At 34.5% G+C, this 26002-nt stretch overlaps 1 protein-coding gene across 4 annotated transcripts in view; it reads left to right on the forward strand.

Moving 5' to 3' along the window:
* The window catches only part of LOC123551468 (major facilitator superfamily domain-containing protein 9-like), a 36792-nt gene extending 15500 nt beyond the window's left edge, over positions 1-21292 (forward strand). For all 4 annotated transcript variants that reach the window (XM_045340431.2, XM_045340430.2, XM_045340433.2 and 1 more), the window contains one exon: positions 20269-21292. In XM_045340431.2, the coding sequence (XP_045196366.2) occupies positions 20269-20996 (728 nt within the window). In that variant the 3' untranslated portion in view covers positions 20997-21292. The remainder of the gene's footprint in view (positions 1-20268) is intronic.
* The last annotated feature ends 4710 nt before the right edge of the window (positions 21293-26002 follow it).

The raw sequence follows: 26002 nt of genomic DNA on the forward strand, positions 1-26002 counted from the left end.
CTTGCCCGGCTTTCAAAAGTCAACTGCGGCGATTTCGACGAACTTCACAGGAGTGATCGTACCAAGCCTAGTTGTAAATATCCCCAGCATTTTTTGTCGCTGCACAAAATGGCCAAAAGAGTAAAAATAGAAAATCTTTTTTAGGCTTTCACAGGTCAAATGCTGGCCGGATTTTCAACGAAAACTTCACGGGAAATCGTCCAACCCTAGTTTTGCATATGCAAACACATTCCGTTAAATGACGTAAGGTGGGAGGCATTTTGGTGTTGGTGTTGAACATTCGAATAACCAATACTTATTTTGCCAAGGGTTTATTAAAAAAATGTATAAGCAAGTTTTACCTTTTAAAAATACTGATGAAAAATCATTTTACCCATCGGGGTTGTTAATAATTACTTGCAATGAAAATGCTTTTAAATTAGCATTTTGGAAAAGATGGCATTAAATTAGCATTAGCTTTACTATTTTTATCAAAATAATGCTTAAATTAGCATTAATGGGGATTAGCATTAGTTCCATTATTTTTGGAATTTGTGTTATTATCACATAAAATGTTTTTCATTAAATCATTTTAGTTTATAGGCTGGTCGTTACATGAATTTAAAATAGGTAGATTCCTTGTTTATATCTGATTTTTTTTCTTTTCCATTATTTTTATAAAAAAAAAATAAAAAAAGAGCGCTCGTAGGAGACACAGCCCCCAATGGCACTTTGAATGAAAGTTATGGCCAATTTTTTGAGTTTGGACCTTTGACTACGGGTGGGTCTTGGTGCGACACATCGTCTTACTGTGCACACTTCTGTAGTTTTTTAAATTCCTGCTGAAAGACAAAGAAAAGGCCCGGACATGCCCATAATTTATCATGAAAAATGATCTTTAAGTCAAAGTGTGCCCTTGACCTTTGGCTATGGCCGGGGTCTTGCGCACTGCAGTCGTTTACTGTGGTAACATTCATGCCAAAGTTATTGAAATCCCCCATCGTGCAAGAATGGACCGGACCGCCCTAATGCATACCCTTTAAGTCTAAGTGTGATCTTGCCCTTTGAGTCGGCCCGGGTTTTCGCACTCCCACGTCGTCTTATGGGTAACATCATCCCAAGTTTTTTGAAAACCCATCCATGATACAAAGTATGGACCGGACACCCCCTCAAGCACTACCCTTTAACGTCAAAGTGTGACTTGACCTTTGGTACGGACCTGGGCTTGGCATGAAGTTGTCTTACTGGGGTACAATCCATGAAAAGTTTTTTGAAATCCACCCATCGATGACAAAGATAGGCCCCCGGACCGAAAATTTTGCGGACAGACCGCGACTGACAGAGGGTTTAAAAAAATATATGCCTCCCTTTGGGGGCATAAAAAAAAAAAAATATAATGTTAAAAGTACGTTTTCATGAGCTTTTTTAACTTTTAGAAAAAAGTAAAGTACCTGTTTAATGGCCCCCAAACCCCAAATTTAACATGATATGTAAAGCTAGCTGCCTTAACAGGTTTAAACATCACTATAAAAGGCATAGTGAAATTGATAAAAAGGGTGTCAAAAGATTAATGGGTTTTTGATATTTTGGGTGACAAATTAATTATGTCACACTTTATGGTATTAAAATTTGCCCTTGGAGTTGCCCAAGGGTTTTTTTTTAAATGTATTTTTAAAAAATCTTTCGGTTTTTACATTGAACAAAAGGAAATTTTATTCATCAGACATTTTATTAAAATCAAACAAAATTTATTAGGAATACTAAAAACCTGTATAAATAACAGCATACTGGTGTATTATTTTTTTTCCGATAAAAAAAAATAATGCCTAAGTAATGCAAAAGCATTAGATTACTTATTTGGCATTAATTTAGCATTATTTTCAATCAAAATTGTGGCATTAATTTACTTGGTTATTTGAAAAAAATAATGCATTCTAATTTACCTTTTTTAGTTTAAATACAACCGAGTGTATATCAAAAATCCCCTTGATAAAATCCCTCCACCAAAAAATGAGGGAGTTCAAAATCCCTTCATATTTTTGCGGGGTTTTTTATCAAACCCCCTCTGTGATTTTTTTTTAAGTTATAGATATCAGTCCCCCAATTGAATTAGTTTGCTACGTTATCCGTTTTGTTCTTTAATTTAATTTCATTTTTTAAAAAATGCTTTCAGCGTCTAAAAAAGACTTGAACCCAGTTGCCAATTCCGATATGTTTCAAAAAAGCTTTTTTTTTAAGTCAAATTTTAAAAAAATCTTCAATTGACTTTTTTACAGGGTTTTTCATATCAATATCTGACATTTTCCCCCTAAAGATCAGTTTGGAAACATAAGGAGGCCAGTTCCAATTCCGTGTGAATAACCAACTGTCGGGTAGGCAGTTGGTTATTCGACATTTTACATACGTCGGGTTTTTTGGGTTTTGAACTTTTTAAACATTTATTCAAACCTTGTTTTGTTCTTCAGTGAAAATATTTATTCCTTTAAATGATTCAGCGTCTAAAAAGCACCGGGAGCCAGTTGACAGTTGCGATATGTTTCGAAAACCCGATTTTTCGAACATATAAATTAAATAATTCAATTTTTAATTATTTTGTTCCTTTGTATCAATACCCGACATTTTTAAACGTATACCCATTTGGAAACAATCAGGAGAGCTAGTTGCCAATTCGCTGCAAATATCCAACTGCATATGGTGGCAGTTGGTTTTTAAAACTTTTTACAGACGTAAAATTTTTGGTCAAAAAATGATAAAAAAATCAATTTGGGTCCTTGTTTTTTTTTTTAAATGTTAATTTTTTCCCTTTAAATACATTCAACGTTAGAAGCAAGGAGAGCCATTTGGGCCAATTCGCGTATGTTCAGAAAAGTCGTTTTTTCAGAACATTATATGCATAAATAATTCAATTTACAGTTTTTTTTTTTCATATAAATATCGACATTCAAAGTATAGGTCAGTCTTGGAACATCGCAGGCCGTCCCAATTGCGGGGAAATAACCAATCCCTACTGGTAGGGAGGTTTTATTGACATTTTTTGACACCTGTTTTAGTGAACATAAAAAAAGAATTTTTCTTACCTTTTTTTTTTGTTTTTGTTTTATTTTAATTTTTTCAAATGCATTAACAGTCGCAAAACGCCCGAAAGCCATTTGCCAATTCGGATTTTTTCAGAAAACCCAAAATTTTTTCAGACAAATGAAAAAAAATTTAATTAAATTTTTACTTATTTTGTTATTTTATCAAATCTGACCTTTCAACGTTTAGGCATTTTTTTTTTGAAAATTCAGGGAGCCCTTTCCCAGTTGCGGGAAAAAACCAAACTGCTACTGGTAGGCTTTTTTTGGGTATCGTTTTTTACAGCGTTATTTTTTTGGGTCAAAAATAATAAAAAATTCAATTGTCCTTTTTTCGTTTTTTTAATGTTAATTTTATTCCTTTAAATGCATTCAATAGTTCAAAAGCACAGGAGAGCCCAGTTGCCATTCGCGATATGTTTCAGAAAACCCAAATTTTTCGAACTATGAATAAAATAATTAAATTTTCTTTTGGTTTTTGTATCAATACCCGACCTTTCCGTTAGGTCAGTTTGGAAACACTCAGGAGGCCAGTTGCCAATTCGCGTGTGAAAAAACCAATGCCAAACTGGTAGGCAGTTGGTTATTCGTCATTTTAAGACAGTCATGTTTTGGTCGAAAATGAAAAAAAAAAAATCAATCAACCTTTTTTTGTTCTTTATTTAATTCTATTCCTTTCAATGCATTCAACATTCAAATGCCCCAGGAGAGCCAGTTGCAAATTCCATTTTTTAAAAAAAAAAGCCTTTTTTTTTCGAACTCGTTTTTAAATAATTCATTTTAATTTATTTTGTTCTTTCAATAAATTCCCCGACAGTTTCAAGTTAGGTCAGTCTTGGAAACACTCAGTGGGCCATTCCCAAATTTGGGGTTGTGAAAAAACAAGCTATGGTGGGAAAAGTTGGTTTTCGACATTTTACGAAAGCCATTGTTTTGGTAGACATGATAAAAAAATATTTAACCCTTTTTTTTGTTATTTTATGTTAGTTTTTATTATTTTAAATGATTAACGTCTCAAAATGCACCAGGGGAAGCCAGTTGCCAATTCGGGTATGTTTCAAAAAAACCCTTTTTTTTCAGAACTTGAAAAAAATAATTCGTTTTACAGTATTTTTGTTTTTCTATCAATATCCGCACTGTCAAGATAAGTCATTTGGGGAAAACTCGGGACCCAGTTCCCAATTCGGTGGAAAACCCAATGCTATGGTAGGCATTTGGTTTTGGCATAATAAAGACAGTCATTGTTTTGGTAGAACTGATAAAAAAATTCTTCTAACCTTGTTTCTTTCTTTTTGTTATTTTTTTTTTTTAAATGATTCAACAGTCTAAAAATTTTCACCAGGAAGACATTTGTCAATTACGTTTTTTCAAAAAAACCCGTTTTTTTTCAGACAAATATAAATAAAATAATTCAATTTTAAAAAAATTTTTTACATATATTTTTCTTTCGTATAAATATCCGCACTTTCAACGAAAAAGGGTCAGTTTTTTAAAAACACTGAAGAGCCAGTTGCCAATTCGCTTGCAAAAAACCAAGTGTTTTAGGGTAGGTTTTGGTTTTATTCGACATTTTACAGACATTTGTTTGGTCGAAAATGAAAAAAAAAAAAATCAACTAGCCCGTTTGTTTTTTAATGTTAAATATTTATTCTTTTCATGCATCAACAGTCTCAAAAGCCCCAGGGAGCCAGTTCCCAAATTCGGATATGTTTCGAAAACCCGTTTTTTCAGACACTAGCATAAAATTAATTTTCATTTTTAAATTTTTGTTCTTTGTTCAATTCCGACATGTAAACGTATAGGTCAGTCTTGGAAACACCAGGGATGCCATTTGCCAATTGGTGGAATAACCAATGCTACTGGTAGGCGGGGTTTGGTTATTCGCTTTTACGAAGTCGTGGTAGGTCGAAATGAAAATAATTTTTCTTACCCTTGTTTGTTCTTTAATTTAAATTTTTTTTCCCTTTAAAATGATTCAAAAGTCTCAAAGCCCCCGGAGGCCGTTGCCAATTGGGGAAATTTTTTTCAAAAACCCTTTTTTTTTCCCAAAACACATTGATTAAAAAATTTCAATTTTAAATTTTTTGTTTTTGTAAAATATCGACCTTAAAATTTTATGGGCCCGTTTTGGGAAAACACTGGGAGAGCATTCCCAAAATTTGGTGCGAAAAACCAACTGCCTATGGTAGGGTTTGGTTTTTCGACATTTAAAAGTCATTTTTTTTTGGTGATTGAAAAAAAATTTTAAACCCCTTTTTTTTGTTCTTTTTTTTTGTATTTATTCTTTTAAATGCATTAAACATTTTAAAAAAATTCACCAGGAGACCAGTTGCCATTCGCGTTTTGGTTTAGAAAAGGTTTTTTTTCAGAACATGTGATAAAAAAAATTCATATAATTAATATTTTTTGTTTTTAGTTAAAAATTTTTTTCAACAAGAAAATAGATCAGGAAAACACCATGGTTGTTGTTGCCAATTGTTGTGATTCCCAAATCCCTACTGGTAGAAAGTTAGTAAATCAAATTTTTAAAGAAAGCCCATTTTTATTTAAAAATGATAAATTGTCAACGCCCCCTCACTGCATGGCCCCGATGAAAAATTCTTTTTTTGGGGTTTGAAATATCAAAAAAGTTATTCACTTTTTATATAGAAGCAACAAAACAAGGGAAAAAAAGAATGAACTGAAATTTTATTATGCAACAAAGAATGTTGTATATTTTGGCTTATTTTAAAATGCAAACTTTTTTTTTTAAGGGTTTATCCTTTATAATACATATTTCTTTTAATGGAGTTGTTAAATACCATTCATAAAATAAGTTTCTTTATTAAAGCGGAACTTTTTAAAAAAAAAAAAACGGTCCACAAAAACCCCATACGAAGCTTGCGGTGCGTTATTGAGTCGTTATTTTAAAATTTTATGAAGAGGTTTTTTATAATTAAACATTAGTCATTAGCGTAGTGGATTGTTCATTTATGGTAGTTATGTCTTTGTATAAATAGTCAAATGGGAAAATGCATTTACCCCTCTATATCTGGGCCTGATTGCTAAACGAGCTGTCATTAATATTTTCTCCCCAAATCAATTAAATGGACATTAACATCGCGCGGGATATAGATTACGGCAGTGGCAATTTGGGGAATTACACTAGACAGTGTGTGAAAATTTTAGAGGAATGTGTAAAAAAAAAACATTGTTTATGAGCGCACCATGAGAAAACCCCCAAAAAGTGTGTTTGCGACCGCATGGATCCGACCAGTTGCGCATCTCCAGTCTGGGGCAGGATCCAAGAGTGTTCACTTCAAAGTCTTTTGCAATTAGAGAAAACCCTTGCGAAAAGCATGGTCCTGACCACTATGTTGGGTTTTTATGGCACGGTATTATGATATATAGATATATAAAATCAGAAATTTTAAAAACCTCAAAATCGATATTTGTTTTTGAAAAAATCAAAACAAAAACCAAAAACGTGAAATTTAAATTTCATTTAAATTATGGTTAAAAATGAAAAAGGGGTACAGAAAGGGAAAGGTGTTGCATATCAGATTTTTTAACAATTACTATACATACAACAAAAAGCAGATTTTTTTAATAAAAAATGAAAAATATATAGTTTTATATAACTTTTTTCTTTTTTTAGCAATTGAGACTACAAAAACTACTAAACAGTTTGTTTTTCGGCATTTTTCGGAAGACCCGTTTTTTTTTTATTTATCTTTTTTTTTTTTTATTTTGTTTTCAACATTTTTTTCCAAATTTGGAAAGGGTTAAATTTTTTCGTGGGGTTGAGCAATGGTTTTTGGTCGGCCCCTTTAACTGATTTAAATTTTTAATTTTCAATGCCTTTGAACCCGTCTGAAATGGATTTTAACCCCAGTCAGATTTCGCCCTGATGAAATTGACATTTTTTTAAATTCCGTGGTAATACCCCCTTGAAAGATTTATGACCAAGTTCCCCCCTCCAGTTTATTTTGACTTAAACTTCTTGAAATCCATCTCTGAAGGTGTTATTGAACTTGCTGCGTTTTTTTTCCCCCAGGATTTTTAAATTTGGGGAGTGCCATGTGAATTATTTAATGGTATGCGTGGTTATTTTCATTTGTCAAAAATGGTGTTTAAACTCTGGCCCGGCTGGCCCGGGGGGGCCTGGCCTGGCCGGCCCCATGAGCCCCAAATTTTGACTGACGGGCAGGCCCGACCAGGCCCGGGCCCTAGATTTCAATTTTGTGAAAAATATTTTATGCATCTTTTTTAAAATTTCTTTTGGATAAATTTGGATTTTTCAGACTTATATAAATTTCATTTTGAACGCCCCCTCTGTAAAATTAACACCGGGAATAAGCCTTAGCAACATACTAACTATTATGTCTAATTTAAAGGTGATGCCTGATTAATTGTTAGCTATTATAGGGGATTCCACCCTCAATTGACCCTTGTGGTGGTTTTTTTTCCCCCAAAATTTAAAAACCTATAAATTTTTTTTTTTGTTTTTGAGGATTATTTGTTTTTTCCCAAGTTTATTGAAATGCATCAAGAATATTTTTGTAGCTTCGTAAAAAAAAAAAATTTGCCCAAAAATAAAAAAAATATAAATATTGAAAACAGAAAAAATAAAATTTCTTTTTGCCAGGTGTAATGAGAAAAGTTTTGCTGACAAACGTTATTTACCAATCTCGGGGGTTAAATTCGAAAAAACCCCGTTTGTCCATTTTATTAATTTTTTTTTTAAAATTTTCCCCTGTAATTGAAGCGGGGAAAATTTTCCTTATGTGATTTATTGTTCATTTATTTAAAGAAATACACAAGTATTGAATTTTCTACATACAAGTTATTACCTGAATGTTGTAAGAAAAAACCCGTAGCAATAAATGACATTTTATGATTTAAAGAAAACAATTGAATTGAAAAAACCACGGTAAATGTTGAAAGTCGGAGAAAATTTCACTACGCATGTGCTTGGGTTTAAAATTTGATGTTATTTTGGTCAATTTAGATATTTTAGGTTACAATATGATGTAAAATAAAGAGTGGCACCTGTCTATAAGGACAAAAAACTTTCAATTTTAAAAAATGCTACCTCGTTCTAGAACCGGGGTAGTATGGGGCGGGGGGGAAAACGATATAAAATTTTTTAGTTTTGGTTATACACTGATGGTCCGTCCCTAGTTTGTTTACATATATTTTTTTTATCCATTTAAAAGGGGAAATAACTCCCGCAGGTTGTTTTACATTTACTTTTTTTATTGCCCTGGTTCCGAACATAGGGTTGGGTTTACCATCAGATTTTAAATGTGCTTTTTAGAGGTAAGTTTTTTTATTTTGCTTGCGTATTTATATAAAAAATAACCCCAGCCAGGGAGCCCGGCTGTTATACCGATGAATATTTTTGTAAGATTTTTTTTTTGTCTAAGTATGTGGAAAAAAAAAAAAATCATAAAAGTCTTGTGAAAACAGGTCAGGCATCTTTAGCATGAAATTAAACATTAGAAATAACATAACCAATGCACCATTTAATTTTTTTGTGCAAGAAAAATATAATAATCTAAAATGCCCAACCCCTGACATGAGTTAGAGGTCCCCCAAATTTAAAGAAATTATTTTATTTCTCTTCCATAAATTGAACTCAGCTTAACTAAACCAAAACATTAAAAATTAAAAGAAAGTTAAAAGGTAGCTAAGGGTAGTAGGGAAAAAACCTGTAAATTTCAATTCCCAAGGATGTGTTCTCGTGCATGTAAATAAGTTTTATTGCAGAGGTAAACTTATCAATGAAATTGCCCTTAGTTTTTTACCAAGTGTTAAAGTTGCTTTAAAAAATTTGATTACAGAGAAAAAGGAAGTTTCATTTTTTTCACCATTTTCTTCAGTGCAATCTGTATTTTAAAAAAAGTGAATGAGGCTAATTTTAAGATTCTCCTGAGGATGGTTGACATGCAGCAAGTAAACAATGCGGTTTTAAAACTGCTGCTATTGTTAAATTTTTATTTAGATTTTTGCCATTATTTCTTTTGTTTTAAAAAAATCTGGCCCCTTTCCCGGCCTGGCCTGGCCCCGCCGTCGAAATAGAGTCTTCGGGCCAGGCCCGGCCCGGGCCCGGGCGGGCCCGGCCCGGCCAGAGATTAGAACTGCGTAAAAAATTCACTTTTCGGTCGAAAGTCAAAGAAGTATTCAATATTATAGATATATCATTTAAACATTTATTTGTACTTACAAAAAAATATCGCACTTTCTTTTGAAAATTTAAGGAGACTGTGGGTGCAAAAAAAAAACTCCTACTTGTAGTGGGAAAAAAAATCTACCATTGAGTTTCCCAAACTTTGGGGAATATAACTAAAAAACCCTATGTTAAACAAAACCCTAACCTTTTAGTCAGTTATAAAACACAAAATGTGGTTTTAAAAATGGGGGCGATTTAATGTTGACGCGATGTAGCAGTAAGTTTGTTGATGCCATTTTTAAAAGGCTTAAAAAATGTTTTTTTTTTTTTTTTTGAATGTTTTTTAAAAAAAAATAAAAAATTAACGTAAAAAACAAAAAAGGATTAAAATGAATTATTTACATTTTCGACCAAAACTGACTGTCTGTAAAATGTTTCAATAACCACTCCCTCCCAGTAGGCAGTTGGTTTTTCGCGCAATTGACAAGGGCTCCCTGAGTATTTCCAGGACTGCCATACTTTTTGAAAGGCGGATTTTTGATAGAAAGAACAAAAAAATTTTAAAATTTGAATTTTTTTTATGAATGTGTCAAAAAAAAAAAGGCTTTTTGAAAAATCCGTTTGGCAACGGGCTTCCCCGGCTTTTTTGAGATGAAAAATTTGCAAAAAAAGAATAAAAGATTCATTAAAGAAAAAACAAGGTTAGAATAAAAATTTTTTTTCATTTTCTACCAAAACCTTACTGTTGTAAAATGTCGAATAACAACCCCTCCATAGGCAGTTGGTTATTCGCCCAAAAAAATTTGAACGGCCCTTGATTTTTTTCCAAGACTACATAACCTTGAAGTGTCGGATATTGATAGAAAGAACAAAATCTATGAAAAATTGAATTAATTTATGCTATGGTCGAAAAATCGGTTTTCTGAAACATTCGCAAATTGGGCAATTGGCCCCTTTGGTCTATTAGAGTTGAATGCATTTAAAAGATTAAATACTAACAAAAAAGAAGAAAAAAGGGGTTTTTGAAGATTTTTTTATATGTTCTCCCAAACCAATGCTTAAAAAATGTCATAACCAAAATGCCACCATTAGGCCTCCTGGGTTTTCTAAGATGCCCCTATAGTTGGGGGAATGTGGATAATGAAAAAGAACTAAATATAGTAAAATTAAATTTATTTTATTCTATGTATAAAAAAAAAGTTTTTTTGAAAACCACGGAATTGGCAATGGCTTTTGGGTGCATTTTGATCGTTGAAAGCTTTTAAAAGAAAAAAAACAAAACAAAAAAACAACAACAAAAAAGGGGTTAGAAAATTTTTTTACTGTTCTCCCAAAACAATGATCCCTTTTAAAAAGTCGAATAACCAACTCCTCCCATAGGGTTGGTTATTCGCAGAAAATTTGGGCAAGGCCCCGATGTTTCCAAGACTAAATTTTGAAAAGTGCAGATATTATCAAAAGAACAAAATATTGAAAATTGATTTTTTTATTCATATGTTCTGAAAACGGTTTGTCTGAAACAAATCGCGAATTGGCAATGGTTTCCCTGTGTTTTTGGGGGCGTTGAATGCATTGAAAGGATAAATATTAACATTAAAGAATGAAAAAAGGGGCTAAAATAAATTTTTTACTTTTTCGACCAAAACTATGACTGTCTTAAAAATGCCAAAAACCAACTCTACCTTAAAATTTTTTTTCACCCAAAATTCAAACTCTTCCTGATTTTCCAAAACCCTAAAACTTTTAAATGCAATATTTTTTTGAAAAACAAAAAATTTATATGTAAAATTGAATTATTTTATGCATATTTCTAAAAAGGTTTTCTAAAAATTTATCCCCAATTCAACTGGCTAAACTTGGGCATTTTTTCTTTAAAGCATTTAAAAAAAATTAACACAAAAGAACAACAAGGACTAGATTGATTTTTTTTACATTTCGACCAAAAACTATGACTGTCAATAAAATTTTGGGAATTCCCCAACTCTAACAAGTAAGGTTGTTTTATTCGCCAATTTTGCAAACGGCTCTTGGGTTTTCCAAGATACCTATATGTTAATGTCATTTGAACAAAAAAAACCCAAAATTTGAAATTAATTTTTTTTTCATTTGTTCTGAAAAAAAGGTTTACTGAAAAAATCGGAATTTGGCAATGGCTCTCCGGGGGGCATTTTGAGACTTTAAGATTAAAAAGAATAATTTTTAAACAAAATTTTAAAGAATGAAAAAAAGGGAAATTTGATATTTATCTTTTTCGACCAAAAAATGACGTCTTTAAAAAAGCCGAAAAACCCAACTCCTACCTAGGAGGGGTTTTTTTTAACACCAAAATTGGAAAAATGGCTTCCTATTTTTTCCCAAAGGCCCAAAAAAATGGAAATTTTGTCGAAATTGGTATGAAAAGAACAAAATTTTAAAAAATTAAAATTTTTTATCTTTTTTGTCTAAAAAAAAATCGGCTTTCCTAAACATAGCGAATTGGCAATGGCTTCTATGTTTTTTGAGATGTTAAAAGCATTTTAAAAGATAAATTCAACAAAAAACAAAAACAAAAAGGGTTTAGAAGTTTTTTTTTATCATTTTTACCAAAAAAAAAGGACGACGTAAAATGTAAACCAACGCCACCAGTAGCATTTTTATTCGCACACAAAATTGAAACGGTTCCTGGTGTTTCCAAGTTCCCTTTAATTTTTTAAATTTGGGATATTGATACAAAAAACACAAATATGTAAATTAATTTTTATTCATAAGTGTCTGCAAAAAGGTTTTCTGAAAACATTCGCAAATTTGGGAAAACGGTCTCTGGGGCATTTTGGACTGTTGAGTTTAATGCTTTTAAAAGAAAAAACTAACAAAAAACAAAAACAAAAAAAGGGGTTAGAAGAATTTTTTTAGTTCAACAAAACAATGACTGCGTAAAAATGGGTAAGCAACGCCTCCCTAGGCTTTTGGGTTTTTCCCCGCAAATTTGGAAAATGGCTGCCCTGAGTGTTTCCCAAGATGACCTTTTTTTTCGGTGAAAGTGTCGGTTTTGTCGAAGAACAAAAATTATGAAAAAATTAATTTTATTTTATTCATATTTTAAAAAATCGTTTTTTCGAAAAAATTTTCCAAATTGGAAACGGGCTCTCCGGGTTTTTTGAATGTAATGCTTAAAAGGAATAAATATTAACACTAAAAACAAAAAGGACAGATTGACTTTTATCTTTTTGACCAAAAAAACGTCAGAAAAATGCAATAACCAACTGCCTACAGGGGGCATTGGTTTTTCGCACGAATTGGCAAGGGCTTTTTGGTGTTTCCAAGATGCCCAAAATTTGTTGGAAGTGTGGATAGATAGAAAGAAAAAAAAAAATTGTAAAAGAATTTTTTTATTAATGTGTCTGAAAAAAAAAGGGGTTTTTTAACGCGATTGCGCGGGCTTCCCGGGTGATTTTGAACGTTAAATGCATTGAAAGGAATAAATTTTAAACATTAAAGAACAAAAAGGGTAGTTGATTTTTTCATTTTTTTCGACCAAACTAGGGGACTGTCAGTAAATCCCGAATAACAACTGCTACCATTAGGCAGTTGGTTTTCGCAGGGAATTGGCAACTGGCTCTCTGATTTTTTCCAAGGGGCCTATAGTTGAAAGTTTGGAAGGGTCGAAAGAAAAAAAATCATGTAAAATTGAATTTTTCATGCATAGTGTCTGAAAAAATGTTTTTTGAAAAATCGCGATTTGGAAACGGGCTCCGGGTGTATTTTGGGATGTTGAATGCATTTAAAAGAAAAAATACTAACTAAAACAAACAAAACAAAGGGTTAAAATAAATTTTTTATATGTTCTCCCAAAACAAGCAAAGAGTAAAATGTTGAATAACCAATCCCTCCCAGTAGGCAGTTGGTTTTTCGCACCAATTTTGGCAATGGCTCTCCCGGTGTTTCCAAATAACTATACGTTTTTTTGGGCGAATATTTTTTTGAAAAAAAAAATTATGTTAAAATTGAATATTTTATGTTTTTGTGTTAAAAAAAGGGCTTTTCGAAACAACAAAGGGCAACTGGCTTATATGCTTTTGAGACTGTTGAATGCTTTTGAACGGAAAAAAATTTTAAAATTTAAGAAAAACAAGGACTAGATTGATATTTTTATCATTTTCGACCAAAAAAAGACTGTCATAAAATTCGAATAAAAATGCTCCCGGGGCATTTGGTTTTCGCAGCGAATTGGAAAACTGGTTTCCCTGGGCTTCCAAGAGGACCAAATATTTTGAAAGGCGGATATTGTTAAAGGACAAATATATGTAAAATTGATTTTTTTTTTTTAAGGGCCCTGAAAAATCGGTTTTCTGAAACAAATCGCAAAATTGGCAAGGGCTCCCTGGTGCTTTTGGGGATTTTGAATGCTTTTTTAAAAAAATAAATATAACATAAAACAAAACAAAACAAGGGTTGAATAAATTTTTTTCATGTTCTATCAAAACACTGACTGTATTTTAAAATCCGTAACCAATGCCCCCAGTAGGCATTGGGTTATTGCCGCGAATTGGCAACGGGGCCTCCTTAGTGTTTCCAAGACATTTTGTAAACGTCAGATATTATAAAAAAAACCAAAATTAAAGTTTTTAAAAGATTTACCTTTTGGGGACTAAAAAAAAATTTTCCCGAAACAATCACAAATTGGCAATGGCTCTCAAGGTACTTTTGAGACTGCTGAATGCTTTTAGAAATAAAGTTTAAATTTTAAGAAAAACATGTTTTTAAATGATTTTTTTTATCTTTATGTTTTAAAGATAATCAGACGTTATAATTTTTTAAAACCCAAAATGGCAATGTAAGTATTTGGGTTATTCGAAATTTTCAACTCCCAAATACCACGCCTACCAACTTTTACTGTATTCCGTTTACTGCACAAAGTGGCCCGACTAAAGATGAAAAATCTTGTCCGTTCCCACATCAACTGTGGCGGGATTTTGAAAAACTTAACAGGAGTGTCAAACCATCCAGTTTGCATACCGGATGTTCCGTTCAGCCAAAATTTTTCAACCCTTTCAAGGCAAACGCAAAACAATTTTAATTTGAAATTGACGGGAGTGCGTATCTCCCTAGTTGTGCATTCCCCAAAAGTTCCGCTTCATTGCCAAATTGGCCCGCAGATAATTTTAATAGGGGGGCTAAAATTTTTTTGGAAAAAAAAACCCCTTTCTTTTAGCATGTTTTTAAGATTATTTGCATTGTCTTTTCTGAACTTTCAAGGCCACTGTCCCTTTTGGTATGGACAATATAAATACGGGGTATTTCATTATCTCCGTTCGTGTTCAAATAACGGTCCCATTCTTCTCGAAATAATTGAGGCAATTATATCTATTGAAATGATGAAGTTCTAAATATATATGTATACTTATGTAGGCGCAAACTTGTTTTGCAGTCACATAAATGACATGAAAGTTTGAATTTGTAATGTATATAAGCAACTCCATTGCAGGGGCGCAACCCATTCCCGATGATTTTTAGTCAATTGTGCCCCCATTAGCTGGATTTGAAGCAAATAAATGTGATATTTGGTTTATTTTGGTTTATCATTAGAAGCGTCAGATGGCCTCAAATAAGGCACACAAGGTCAGAAACTGGCATTTTTGTTGATTTCATACTTTTTCACGCTTCATGTGGACAGAGATTTTGTAATTATAGGACGGAATCGTAAATCACAAACCAGATATTTCACATGTATGATATTTAATCATATTTGTGTCAAATAGCATTTATAATTGTGTCATAATGAGAAAAAACTTAACTTCACCTACCTCAGTTTCATATTTTTATAGGTGCAACACAAGCAAGAGACATTGGGCAACCCATTTTAAGCATATTCCTAGCAGGAACTGGATTGCATGTTTACCACCACTGCTATTGTAAAATTATTTGATATAACATTTGTAGTTACAACTAAATGGCTTTTTTAGCTGACTTTGGGTGAGCTATTGTGATCACTCTCCATCTGGCATCTGTCTGTTCACACTTTTCTTCAAATGACATCTCCTTGGAAGTTGATGAAACTTGGCATGGGGGTTTCTTGGGTGGTCTTCAAAGTTGATCAAACCATTCCACATGGTTGCACATAGCGGCTACCAGAGCTAGAATTAGGAAAATCTTCAAACGACATCTCCTCTTAAAGTGCTGATTTTGAAATAATTTCACACAAATGATCCTTATGTAACTCTGTATCAAGATTGTTCAAATTATTTTGATTCATCAAAAAACATGGCCACCAGAGGGCATGGTCACTTTTCCCTATAAGTATATAGTGGAAACTTAAAAAAAAAGTTTCTTGTATGAAGCTGCTAGCCCAATTATAAAATAATTTCACACAAATGGTTCTTGTGTGACCTCTCTACCAATTTAAGATTGTTCAAGATAAACATGGCTGCCAGGGTAATTTTTCCCTATATAGTGGAAACTTTAAAAATCTCCTGGTAAGAAACTGCTGGCCCAATTTGAAAATTATTTCATACAAATGGTCCTTGCATGACCCTCTACCAAGATTGTTAAAATATTTCTATTCATCAAAAAAATGGCTGCCAGAGGGGTGTGATCAGTTTTCCCTATTTGTATATAGCGAAAATTTTAAGAATTGTCTTGTAAGAAACTGCTGGCCCAATTTTAAAGTACAGTTGAAATTGATATCTGGAATTCTGAGGGGTTGAACGTTTTACTTTGAGATAACTGAAATTCATCTTAAAATGAAATTTTGTGCACATGTCATCAAGAAAGCCAGAATTTTTAGATAAGTATGTTTGAGATATCGAGTTTTGACTGTAATTTCATATAAATGGTCCTTGTGTGACCTTCTACTGAGAATGTTTAAATTATTTTGATTCGTCAATAAACATGACAGCCAGGGGGTGTGGACCCTTTAAGTATATATTCGAAACTTCAAAAATCTTCTTGTTAGAAACAGCAGGCCCAATTTTAAAATAATTTTACACAAATATTTCATTGGTGACCCTTTAGTGAGGTTGTACATACTATTCTGTTTGGTCAAAAACACATGGCGGCCAAAGAGTGTGGTCATTTTTCCTAATAAGTATGTATTTGAAACTATTTGATATTATCTCTTAGTATCCTATGTCATCATTCCTCCAATCCTATCCCCACCCCCCTGCCCAACACAAACATGCATTACCTGCCCATATTTATTTAGTAGATACTGAGCACTATATGATCTATGCTTGTAGGTAAAGATCACTATTGAAATTTAAGTAAAATAGATTTTGTTTCTTAGCTCCTAAATCATGCCTTGAAGCATTTTTAGCCCCCCACTGGTGGAACACTGGAGGGGACTATAGGAATGCCCTCTGTCCATCTGTCATTTCATCTGCCCACCTGTCTGTCTGCAAATCTGGATTCTGCAATTACTCAAACAGTATCTGTTGCCAACAACCACAAGGGATGAACACTGACGAAGTTTTCCAATGGTAGGGGACCTCTGAATTGCCATTACTCGGTCACTTGTTTCCGATAATTTCTCCTCTGAAACTACTAGTCATAGTTGCACCAAACATGGTCAGTAGCATCCTGGTGTGGCCCTCTATCAACTTTGTTCAAATGGTTAAGCTTGGCCCCTTTAAGGGGCAGCTATAGCTTAAAATAAATATCCCTTTAAGAGATTTCTTCACATGAACGGTTTGATTTATCTTCATCAGAATTGTTCTATAGCACCATTTTAAGGTCCTCTCCCATTTTTTGTTCAGATGTGTGTGTGGGGGGAGGGGGAGCTTTGTCCCTTTAAGGGGCTGCTAGAGTTTAAAATAGAAAAAAAAATTAAAATGACTTTTTCTCATAAAGCACTTGATGGATCTTCATCAAACCTGGTTTGTAGCATCATTATAAGGTCCTCTCCCAAATTTATTCAAACAAAGGTACTTGGCCCCATTACAGGCCGTCACTACATCTGAAAACTAGATTTGTAGCATCATTATAAGGCCCTCAACCAACTTTGTTCAATTCGGAGGCACTTGGCCCCTTTTAGGGGATTCTATAGCCAAAAATAGAAATACCTTTAAATGACTTTTTCTCCTAACTGCTTGGTGGATCTTCATCAATTTTGGTCTGGAGCATCATTATATGGCCCTCTACCACATTTGATTGGGGACAATTGTAGCTAAAAATAGAAATACCTTTAAACAACTTCTTTTCAGGATAGATCCTCTCTTACCAATTTTGCTCAAATAAGGATGGGGCCACTGGAGCTGAAAATAGAAATACCTTTAAATGACTTTTTCGCATGAACCATAGGATGGATCTTCATCAAACTTGTTTGTAGCATCACTTTAAGGTCCTTTCCCAGTTTTGTTCAAGTAGGATGTTTGGTCCTGGGGCTGCTCGAGTTAAAACCTCTCTCAAAATTATAGATATGGTTCACTTGCCTTGTTCACACAGGCGGCCGCAGCTAAAAATAACTACTTGGTGGAATTGTTTGTCTGTAGATCTTGCATAACTTTTTAATGGTCAACAGTTTTGAAACTGCAAAAAGGTGCCATCAGAGCCTTATAGAAAAACAGCAATGTCTGCAGACAAACAGATCCATAGATGTTCATCAAACTTTTGTCTGTGACATCCTTTCGTTGATCTCTGTGCCCGTCCAGTATGCACAATAGGTAGAGCACATGACTTTGATTCAAGAGGTTGCAAGCTAAATCCTTTGGTGAATGTACACTGTGATGATTTGATTCATGTGTGGAAGGAGTAGGTTTTTATATGCCAGTTTGGGAAAAAACAGGACATATTACGTGATGGTGAATGTGTCGGTCTGACCATCATATTTCATATCTTAAGCATAACTTAAAAATCACCCAAGGTGTTGAGTTCAAACTTGGCATATAAGTAGGTGAGATGAAAGGTCAGATCTGCCATCATATTTCGTGTCCATAGCGTAATTTAACTAGAATGTTGATGCTCAACAGGCAACAGTGTCAAGCCCAAAGCTTTGAATACAGTAATATGGTGATGAAACAATATGCTGAGTGCAACAACCCTCAACCACCACCCACTCTGCCATTTACACCCCAACAAAAACTTTTTCGCACTTGGAGTTTCTTGTGTCTTGGTATCCTGTCATGGCCACCACACACAACCCACAACACTGCCAAACACCACCCACTGCACATCCCCTGCCCCTACCCCATGCCCTATACCAAAATGTTTTACAGAACTTTGTATGGTGTGTCCAAGGTTTCATAATCAATTTATTTGTCATATATTTTGACTATTTTTATGCTCCCTTTGGGGGCATATTAAAATTGCACTGTTCGTCCGTCCGTGTGTGCGTCAGTATAAATTCTTGTCCGGGCTGTAACTCTGTCATCCATAAAGGAATTTTGAAATAACTTGACATAAATGTTTGCCATAATGAGATGGCATGTCATGTGCAATACCCAGACCCCTAGCTTCAAGGTCAAGGTCACACTTAGAGGTCAAAGATTAACTTTCAAGTCCGGTCCATAACTCTGCCATCCATGAAGGGATTTTAAAATAACTTGGCATAAATGTTTACCATTATGAGACGACTTGTCATGCGCAAGACCAAGACCTCTAGCTCCAAGGTCAAGGTCAAACTTAGAAGTCAAATGTTAACAGGGCCTGTTTCGTGTCTGGTCCATAACTCTGCCATTGATAACAGGATTTTGAAATTACTTGGCACAAATGTTCCCCATAATGAGACAACTTGTCGTGTGCAAGATCCAGACCCCTAGCTGGAAGGTAAAGGTCACACTTAGAGGTTAAAGGTTAACAGGGTCTATTTCTTTTCTGAACCATAACTCTGCTTTTGATGAAGGGATTTTAAAATAACAGCATAAATGTTCCCTATATTGAGATGACATGTCGTGCGCAAGACCCAGACCCCTAGCTCCAAAGTCAAGGTCAGACTTAGAAGTCAAAGGTGTTTTTTTTGGGTCCATAACTTGCCATTTATCAAGCAATTTGAAAATAATTTGACACAAATGTTAAACATATTGTGAAGGTGTGTCACACTTATGACCCAGGTCTCTGGGGTCAAGGTCAAGGTCAAGAAATGATGCGTGATTTTTTTTTTTGCACAGATAACTGTAGCATTCTTGGGCACATTTTAGGGGCATTTGTCACTAACCAATAGCTGTTGTTTTTTATGCCCCCAAAGGGAGGCATATTAGTTTTCAACTGTCCGTCCGTTCGTTCGTTAGTTTGTTCGTTCGTCACAACGTTAACTTTTTACATGAAGGCACTTTACTCGCGAACCACTGCACCCAGGATCTTCAAACTTCACATGCTGATAGTACTTATTGAGTACACCACCCATACTGACTTTGGGGTCACCAGGTCAAAGGTCAAGGTCACAGGGGCCAACGTTAACTTTTTGCATGAGGCACTTTACTCGTGACCCTGCACCCAGGACCTTCAAACCCTTCACCTGCTGATATTTACTTATTGAGTACACCACCCTACTGATTTTGGGGGTCACCAGGTAAAAGGCAAGGTCACGGGGGCCAACGTTAATTTTTTTGCATGAAGGCACTTTACTCGTGAACCACTGCACCCGGGACCTTCAAACTTCACCTGCGGGATAGTACTTATTGAGTACACCCCCCCTACTGATTTTGGGGGTCCCAGGTCAAAGGTCAAGGTCACCGGGTTTCAAGGTCAAGGTGCTGCGGGGGGCATTTGTCACCATTAGTGACAGCTCTTGTTTCTTTTTTTTTCTTTTTTTTTGCTATAGCATTTTCATTTGTTAACATTGCCATGTATCTATATAATAAGCTTCATGTAAAAATATCTTGCACTTTACAAGTTATTGCAGGATCTCATTTTGTTCGGACAAACACACTAGGGGAAACTATAAGTTTTCTTATGGTGGAACATAAATGATCTTCCTGTCTCTATATCATGTCAGGTCTTTCTCAAAAGATTTTTTTTTCATAATTTTGCTAACTTGACCTTTGCACACTGATACTTGACCTTTGCACACTGATTAACATATTGCCTGAAACTTGCTTTAGAAAAAATCTACTTTTAAATTTTCTAGCATGTAATTGATGTGTATTTCAGTTTTGATATGGCTCACAGTACCAGAAACAACATCAAGGAAGGAAAAGATGAGAAGAAACTATTCCTCGGCAGATTCCTTAAGACAGATGCAGTCGGATGAGCTCAATTTCAGCAGTAAAGGCTTTATGCAAGCAGTTACAGAAATTGATTGGCATGATTTATGGGACCTCTACCTTATCAAATTTTTACTTGGAGCTTCTGTGATTGTTTTTAGAAGTAATTTCTCATTAATGCTTCAAGAGAAATACCATACAACTCCTGCAGAAAATGGATATATCATTTCAGTGAATGGAATAGTTTCAGCATTTGTAGGTTTTTTAACAGGATATATAGCAGATTATTACAATAATAATGCAAAGTTACTTCTACATTTATCTATTCTTCAAGTGTTTGTCCTGTTATGTCTTTCACTAACCACACCATTATGGATATTTGTTATAAGTTTGTTACCACTTGGGTTTGTAACAACTATATCCCGAGTTTCTGGGACTAGTTTGACGTTTGAAAGGGGAAGCAAGGAAGAAGTAGGTATTCTTATGGGTTTTCAGCAGACTTGTATGTCAGTTGCCAGGATGTTAGGACCAGTGGTTGCTGGGATAGCACAGGAAGCGACATCATCTGGACCAGGAATTGTGGGAGCTGTACTGGCATTGACTGCAGTATTAATAATGATTATCAGACCACAGGATCCAATGAAAAGATCATTTAAAGTAAAGAAGCACATTTAATCTTTATTTTTTACGATATGATATATTGCATTATTTTCTAAAAATGAATTATGGTATAAGGTAGCATGCCTTACAGATATACCCAAGTTGTTTCAAAAGCTAGGAAGGTCTTTCAGATTTTGATATTGTAAATAAATGTTAACATATGATATAGCAAGTTTTGTGCAGTATTATTCATCAGAAAGATCAAAATAAAAGAAATCTGTTTATAACAGCTCCAGCAATCTTCTACATACTAAATGAAATTCAGTGTATGTTAATGTCTCTTGATCATTAAATACTCTACAACAAACACATTTTAGACATTCCTTTGGTATCACTGCAAACAGGTTGCACTGTATATAGTCCATGAAATAATGGAACTGCTTATTATCCAGTGGGTCTAAGTCCTGTTTTAAGTATTTTCCATTTTGACATACATCTAGAGTCGTGCTATATGTTGTGTTCGTACCAATTTGGCTCAATAACTGAGGCAACATAAACTAACAACATTTATTCATTCTTCATTCATACATAATAGATGCTTGCTCATTTCTAATGCTCTCAAAGAACTCCCCTCTCAGAAAGAGTGCAGCTTAACCAAGCATGCTACATGTAATATGATACACTAGTGTATACAACATCAATTTGTTTGTTAGATTTCCCACTCTTATTTTTACTGAGAATTGTTCCAGACTTTTTTTAAGCTTTGCACAGTGCATGAGCTGTTGCTGTGTGCAGTGTCTGTTTGTTGACTGTTAGGTTTTGTGGAGTGAGAGTTTATTTTCCATTTCTTTCTTAGACTGGCCTCACCACTGGGAGGCAACAAGGACAATTCATATTTGTGGCTGCTGAGTGACATTCCTGTTGTAATGTACCCCATCTCTCTCTATGGTAGCTGAATTGCTGTGTTTCTGCATAACAGTATATGGTTTAGATGAAAAACGCTTGTCTGTTTTATCTTTCTTTTGTTTCTTAACAGGACTGAATCGCCTACAGAAATGGAATTTTCCAACATGTTCCTTTTTTGATCCATATACTGTTTTGAATTATCTTTTTTCTCGCAGTCTCTGTCTCTTACAGATTGATCCGAAAGATCAAATTTACCATATTCATGTCAGCACGGGACTTTGGTTCTAATCTTACAACCATGCTACTGCGATACATCAATAAATATGTCTGAAGTTCATATCTCCAATTACATTTTTCAGCAATTGCTATGCGAATAAGCTTCATTATACTTGACATCTGTCTTTCTACATGTCCATTTCGATTCGGCGCCAAGGGCGTAGAATGTGTGAGTTTAATGTTTTGTTCTTTTAGAAATGACTTGAAATAGTCACTCGTAAAATAACTTGCATTATCAATCCTTAAAAGGAAGCATGTTCCATGTCTTGCGAACATTTTCATAAGCACTGTAGCAATATATTCCAATGTGTTGGATTTTACGATTTCTGTTTCCACAAATCAACTGTTAAAATCTATCACCATGACCAAATTTTCACCTGTTGGAAGTGGTCCTAATAAGTCACATGCTAAATATTCTCACGGTCCACTAGGTAGTTCCGTCAGTTTTAGCGGTTCCATAGGCACTTGAGAGCCTTCTAATTGACACCCGTGACATGATTTACAATGTACAAACAGTCGCGAATTGAAGACATTTCAGGGTCGTATTTGGACGCTTTTTCTCTTTCTTGTGTTGTCACAGCTTCAATGCCATGTAAATATGTGTGAAATCTCTCGACCCCAAAAATTATGCCAGCGCATTCTTTCTTGGTAACCAAATATCGCCTTCCAACATCTGTTAAACTGCAGCTAGCATAACAAATTACATGGTAATCATTACCTTGATGTTAAGTAAGCACAGCCGACACCCCGTAGGGACATGCGCCAGTCATGACCTGTATTTTGGCATTCATGTCGAAATAACCTAATGTTTCTGCGCTTGCCAATTTCTCTTTCAAGATATCAAAGCTATTTTGCTCTTCACGACCACATATAAACCTTTTTCAGTGTGAGTTTTCTCAGCGGTTCTGAAATTGAAGTCCTATTTTGAATAAACTTAGCATTGACTAATTCTAGGAATGATCTAACTTCAATGGCATTTTGTGGTGCTCTTGCAGTGAGTACATCACGCACTTCACTCTCGGTCGGACCGACCCTGTGCTTGGACAATATGATCCCCATGAATGTCACTTTTGACATTTCAGTTTGACACTTTGATGGGTTTAACGTGAAACCTTTTTCATGCAACACTTTTAAGCACATTTTTTAAACACTTGGTGCTCCTTTTGTACGTGCTTGAACTATTATGTCATTATGTTACATGTACCAGTGCAATTTTGCAGAACTTGTTTTTTCTGAAAGATTTCACTAGCACAGCCTGGAGTAATCTTTTGAAACGGGACATTCCAACATCCCTTGAATCATGATGAAGCTCTAGTTGATGATAGACATTGGAAATGTCTAGCTTACTAAACACTGTTGATCAGTTCAGATAGTACAGCACCTCGTCAATGGTAGGAATTGGGTGTCCTACCCATTTCACAGCTGTGTTGCTGCATCTCATATTGAAAACAAGTCTGATATCGTTGTCTCTACGCACTAAGATACTTAGACTTTCCCAACGCCTAGGACTGTCAACTCTTTCGATTATGTCATTGTTTTCTAGATCTATTAGTTTTTTCTCTAGCTTTTCTTTTAGACTGAAAGGTATACGCCTTATGGTCCGAGAGCTCACGGACTTTTATTGCAACAATTGAGGCCAAAAGAAGTTTATACTTTTTTGGAAACAGTATTTCACATCCTCCATGAAAACCCCTTTCTTAAGTGTCAAGCCGTGCCTATCTATATTTTGTTCACTTATGTTTGGGGATAGGGGAAGTAAATCACTTGAAAATATTAGGGGGTAGGGTAAAGTTTTCGTCTCAAGTTGCTCACTGTTTAATTACAGTAACTATTTATTGTCAGTAAATGTATATATGGCCAACAATGACAGCCCGTAAGAAATTCATCAAAAAGGACTGAAGGGCAAACTGGATATTCAAGGTCAAAGGGCAGATTTTTGTTAAAATCACAAAAATTTGGCACATTTGAATTTTTTTTTTATTCTTAAAAAAAGTTGTTATCATAGTCACTCATCTTTATTTATGTATGTGATATATCAGCCAAAATCAGAAGCAATTTTTTTTGCAAAAAGTCAAGGTCAACCCTGATTAATTGAAGGTAAAAGTTCATTTTCATGCAAAAATGTGAAATTTTATCTTAACTTGTTTTAATCTGTTTAATATGTCTTCCATTATTAGTCACTGAAGTAATTCGTTTAAAGTTTGTATGTCAGGCAAAGTCACCAGTGCAGATGTAACCCCAAAACTGCCAAGAGTAAAGCTAATATCAAAGGTCAAAGGTCAAATTTGTGTTAAAAAATAGCACGAATAGCTTCCTGTTTGAAATATAACAGATATGTTTTCATCATTATAAGTAATTGCTCGTGGTTTTTTTTAATGTATATATGTCTCACAATGTCAATAAAGAAGATATGTATAAAGGCAGACAAGTTCAGATGTAATATTAAGGGTCAAAAGGGCATTTTCAAGTAAGGAATGAAAAATAGATCTTTTTACTTTTCTCTTTGTTGACAATATCATGTCGATCTAGTCAATGATATCTGTTCTTTTTAATGTATAAATGTTTTGGCGATGGTCTGGTTTTGCACATATAATTTCAAAACATTCAAGTTTAACCATAATTGAAAGGTCAAAGGTCAAAAGTGGGTAAAAAGTTGCAATTAATTATCACTATTTGTAATATTTAATTGTTTAAATGTAATTTGTTTTTTCATTTCAGTAACTGACCGTTGTTCATTTTACTGTATATATCTCGACGATGTCATGAAGTGACAATAAGTCAAGGTCAAACTGGTATTACAGGTCAGGGGTCATTTTTGTGTAAAAGATCAAAATGTAAGCATACTTACTCATTACTTTGTCAAAAATAGCTTTTTATTTAGAAATTTATTTTAATGTATACATGTCAGCAAGGTCAGCAATGTAGATTTGTCCTTATAAGTCGAAGCCAGTATTCTATCAAAGGTCAAAGGTCAAATTTGTGTGGAATATTCAGTTAAACAGCACTTTTGCAATGATTTTTCTATTGTTTTTGGGTATTTTTGTCAACACTAGTAAATGGGTTCATTATTCATTTTAAAGTATATTTAACAAATGATAAAAAATCTTCCTTAATTATAAAAAATTAGTCAATGTCAAACCTGGCATTAAAGGTCAAGGAGAGCGTCTTCAAGAAACTTGCCATTATGAAAAATGGCTGGAACAAGCTGGGGGCAAATGAAAAGATCCTACGGCAAGTCTACACAGGCACCGAACGGCCCATAGCAGAGTAAGCATCCGGCTCATTGGGGAACTGCTTCCATAACCAGTAAAGATAAATGGACAACGTTCAAAATTCAGCCCTGAGGATATGTCTTTGAGCATGTAACAACTCCAATAAAGGAAATGAAAAAGACATCCCCCTTGAGCCATTAGAGACAAGACGAGAGTACAAAGCCCTTAGGCAGGCAGAAGGCAAAAAAGACTACAAACACACCCACTTATTCAAAACTCGAGAGCAGAACAAAGAACAGACTGAAACGGGCGTCTAACCATTCGTCAAAGGACTGCAGAAAGGAAAAGCAGAAGCCCCGGGGCCAGAGGCAGAGCCCCTTGTGCCGGTGAAAGGGTTCCTAGGCAATGTGCTCCAAAGATCAGATTGGAGGTGCCAGGAGTAGAAGAAAAGGGAAAACAAAATCAGGCTCACCAACAATCTTTTACGGTAGAAATGATTAATGACCGCTATCCAGCATACTCTTGGATCCAAGCAAAATACCGATAGATCAGTGGAAAAAGCAGTTCATGAATGTGGGAGTGAATTGCCTACATCAAATTCTCTCACCCTCTGTCAAACCAGTCGGCAGAGATTCTCCAACTTTAGAGCCCAGCGCAAGCCCCAATTTCGGCCCCACCCCAACTGTA

Source organism: Mercenaria mercenaria, chromosome 4, assembly GCF_021730395.1.
Source record: "Mercenaria mercenaria strain notata chromosome 4, MADL_Memer_1, whole genome shotgun sequence".
NCBI classification, from domain to species: Eukaryota; Metazoa; Mollusca; class Bivalvia; order Venerida; family Veneridae; genus Mercenaria; species Mercenaria mercenaria.